General features: G+C 31.0%; 1 protein-coding gene across 1 annotated transcript; it reads left to right on the plus strand.

Moving 5' to 3' along the window:
- The first annotated feature begins 1,292 nt into the window (after positions 1 to 1,292).
- On the plus strand, positions 1,293 to 3,698 carry LOC133791555 (uncharacterized). The gene has a single exon (XM_062229476.1). It carries the CDS (start codon positions 1,293 to 1,295, stop codon positions 3,645 to 3,647), a length of 2,355 nt encoding a protein of 784 aa, XP_062085460.1. The 3' UTR covers positions 3,648 to 3,698.
- Positions 3,699 to 4,173: the final 475 nt, after the last annotated feature.

The following is a 4,173-nucleotide window of genomic DNA, read 5'->3' on the forward strand; positions in this document are numbered from 1 at the left end:
TTTTAGTTAATATTACTTGCAAATTCTTCAAAATACTACAGTTTACACATAAAAAATCTGCAATTTATTTAATCATTTCATATTAGTGATTGAATCTACACTCGAACGATTAAATTTGTTATTCTGTTTCAGTTTTATCAAATAAAATGATTTTAAATAGTATGGAGTAAAATTTTTTTTTAAAATGAAGTATAAGAAAAATAGTGAAACTTTTGTATTTGTATCATTGTAAGATTTTTAAAAATTATTTAGTTATATATTCAAAAGTGTTGATTGTAAGCAGGGGCGGAGCCAAGTGGGGGCATGTGGGGGCACGTGCCCCCAGTCTTATTTATCTGTTTTTTTTTATATATATAATTTTTTTAATATTTTTTTAATATAAAACTTAAAATTGGTAAACCCTCCCATTTGTCTTTCACTTTCTTGATCTTTGTGCTTGTTCTCAGCACTGTGAAGTTAAGGTAAAAAAAAAAGAGCTTAAAAGCTTTGTTTTCTTCACGTATAAGTTTGATTTTGTTTTGATATTTAATTTGATTATCTTTCTAATTTATTTTTGCTTTTATTGTTTAGAAAAAATTTCAGATTGTATATGGAGATGGTGGTTCAACAAGAAAGGGAATACAAGTAAAATCTATAAAATATGTATTCTTGTAAGTATTCAAATGATTTGGGTTTCTCTGTTTTTGAAACTTGTTTTTTTGGGTCTTTTTTTGTATTGGGTCTCTCTCTCTCTTCTTTTTGTTTCTGGTTTTGAGTTGATCAAACCAAGTTTTTATCTTTTTAAGTTTGTTCTTGATTTTGGTTGTCTTAAAAATTGTCTTTTTGCTCAACTTAACTGTAACCTGCTGCAGATTTTTCAAGCAAAAAATTAGCTTTCATTCCAAGTATATATTTTTTAAGGATTACTTTTTAAATGAATATATAAATAGTGGTGTTAAATCTAACTTTACTGTTGTGATTGTACATTTTCGGCAGATAATTATTTTAAGGACTAGTGATATTATGCTTCCAATGTTTGTATTAGTAAATAGCATTAAACAACATAATCAGGTTCAGGGGAACCAAATACAACACTGAATTGTTGAGAATTAGTGCTTGCTGAGTTTTTTATTGGTAAAATCAATGATAGTGTTTAATTATGCTGAAAGAATTTATGATATACTACTATATATCATATATGCTTCTAGTGATGATTTCTCTATTTGTATATTGGTATGAAAGTGCATGACATATTGCACTTTTATTTTTATTATATCTTTACTAAGTTTGACATAATTTTTTTAAATACAGATATGGATAAAGATTTGAAAAGAAAATTAGAGCTTCCATTTTTTGGAAGAAAAAAAGCAAACAATGATGCAAATGCAAAGACAAGTAAAGAAGAATTCAATCTTGGAGATCTTCCTACTGATCTAGGTTTAAGGATCCCAATTTTGAATTATAATCCAAATATTCGAGACCAAGTTAGAAGACATTATATGCAAATGGGTCCTTGTCAACCTCGACATCATGATTTTCCCAAGAAAAAATGTGGACAAGCATTTAGAATATTTAATCCTGATTGGTTTGATGATTATAATTGGTTGGAATATAGCATAGAAAAAGATGCTGTATTTTGTTTGTGGTGTTATCTTTTTAGACCAACCGGTGGTAAAAAGTTGGGCAACCAATCTTTTGTTATTGAAGGGTTTTCAAATTGGAGAAAGATAGAAAGATTGAGTACTCATGTTGGACATGTTGGTAGCAAGCACAACCAAGCTCGTAGAAACTGTGAAGCCTTGATGAACCAAAAGCAACATATTGAAACTATTATTTCTAAGCAGTCAAGTCAAGTTAAAAAAGAATATCGAACCCGGTTGGAAACATCTGTGATGTGTGTACGGTATCTTTTACGACAAGGACTTGCCTTTCGTGGCCATGATGAATCTCTAGACTCAACAAATCAGGGTAACTTCCTAGAGCTTTTACGATTTGCAGCTTATTTTAATGATGATGTTAGAATTGCTACACTAAAAAATGCTCCTGAAAATCTGAAATTAACATCACCCGATATTCAGAAAGACATCATTAATGCTGCCGCAGTTGAAACTACCAATATTATTATCAAAGATATTGGAGATTCTCTTTTCTCTATTTTAGTTGATGAATCTCGTGATATATCAACAAAGGAGCAAATGGCTATTGTGTTGCGCTATGTGGACAAGAATGGACATGTGATTGAACGCTTTATAGGCATTGAACATGTTCCTAACACTACTGCTTTGTCTCTTAAGGCTGCAATTGATAAACTATTTTCAAGATATGGGTTGAGTATATCAAGACTAAGAGGACAAGGTTATGATGGAGCAAGTAATATGCAAGGTGAGTTCAACGGTCTTAAAGCACTTATTTTGAAGGAAAATCCTTGTGCTTTTTACATTCATTGTTTTGCACATCAACTTCAATTAGCGCTTGTAGCTGTGGCCAGAAGACATATTCAGATTGATTCACTATTTTTTTTTACTTCTAGTGTGGTGAATGTTGTTAGTGGGTCATCTAAGCGTTGTGATATTCTTCAAGATAATCAGATTAAAATAGTTGCGGAAGCACTTGAAAATGGTGAGATTTCAAGGGGACGTGGTTTGAATCAAAATACTTCTCTTAAACGCTCTGGAGACACACGTTGGGGTTCACATTATGGTACGTTAATGAGCTTGATTACTATGTTTTCATCTACAATTAAAGTTATTGAAACAATTGTTGAAGATGGATCAAGTGAACAAAGATTTGAAGCAAAGAATTTGTTGGAAACGATGCAATCATTTGATTTTATATTTAGTCTCCATTTAATGAGAACCATATTGGGTGTTACAAATGAGTTGTCAAGAGCACTACAAAGGGAGGATCAAGATATTTTAAATGCCATGTGCTTAGTTAAGATATGCAAGCAACAATTACAAAACATGCGGGAGAATGGGTGGGATTATCTGCTTGATAAAGTCTCTTCATTTTGCAAAAAGAACGACATTAATATTCCCAAGATGGATGATATTTGGACACCTCGAGGTAGATCACGACGCAAATCTCATGAAATTACAAACTTGCATTTCTTTCGTGTGGAGCTATTTTATTCAGTGATTGATATGCAACTTCAAGAGCTAAATAATCGTTTCAATGAGGTGAATACTGAATTGCTTGTATGCATGTCATGTTTGTCTCCTATTGATTTATTCTATGCTTTTGACAAAGAAAAATTAATTCGATTTGCCGAGTTTTATCCAGATGATTTTTCTGCTTTTGAAATCTTGGCACTAGATGATCAACTTGAGACTTACATTGTTGATATGCGCACAAGTAAAGAGTTTGGAGATTTGAAAGGCATTGGTGATCTCACAAAAAAAATGGTTGAAACAAGAAAGAATAGGGTATATTCTTTGGTTTATCGTTTGTTAAATTTAGCGTTGGTATTGCCTGTTGCTACAGCTACAGTTGAGAGATCATTTTCTGCCATGAATATTGTGAAGAACAAGTTACGCAACCGAATGGGAGATCAATTGATAAATGATAGTTTGGTTGTATACATCGAGAAAGAAATTTGTGATGCTATAGATAATGAAACTATTATGCTACGCTTTCAAAATATGAAAACTAGACGAGGAGAGTTGTAATTTTTTATTTTGCTAGAATGATAATTGTAATTGACTTTATATTTAATGTATTATTTTTATGTGCCCCCACTGCAATTGAATCCTGGCTCCGCCACTAGATCCCTTGGTCGAACCTAGCTAGCTATAGAGCCTCCTACAATGGTTATAAGTACTATTTTTGACTTTAAGAAGGATATATATAATTGGCTATAGTGAAATTCCTTGAAATAATCATTTGCCAAATTAAAGACTAAATTAATGATTTCACTAGCCTAAAACTAAAAGACAAGACGTACCATCATATTTATGCTGTTTGTTTAGCATATGAGCACTGGTATATACACTCAAATTATTCAATAAAATATTATACTAATTAGTGTGTTATTATTTTTTTAAATAGTAAATCTTGTTTAAAATAAATACGAATGGTGAAAAAAATTATCACATCAATTATTGTAATATTTTAAGGGTTTATATTTTTTTAGACCTTGTGTTTTGACTCATTATTTATTTGGACTTTGTGATTTGATAAATTATTTTTTGAACT

Source organism: Humulus lupulus, chromosome 7 (assembly GCF_963169125.1).
Source record: "Humulus lupulus chromosome 7, drHumLupu1.1, whole genome shotgun sequence".
Taxonomy (NCBI): domain Eukaryota; kingdom Viridiplantae; phylum Streptophyta; class Magnoliopsida; order Rosales; family Cannabaceae; genus Humulus; species Humulus lupulus.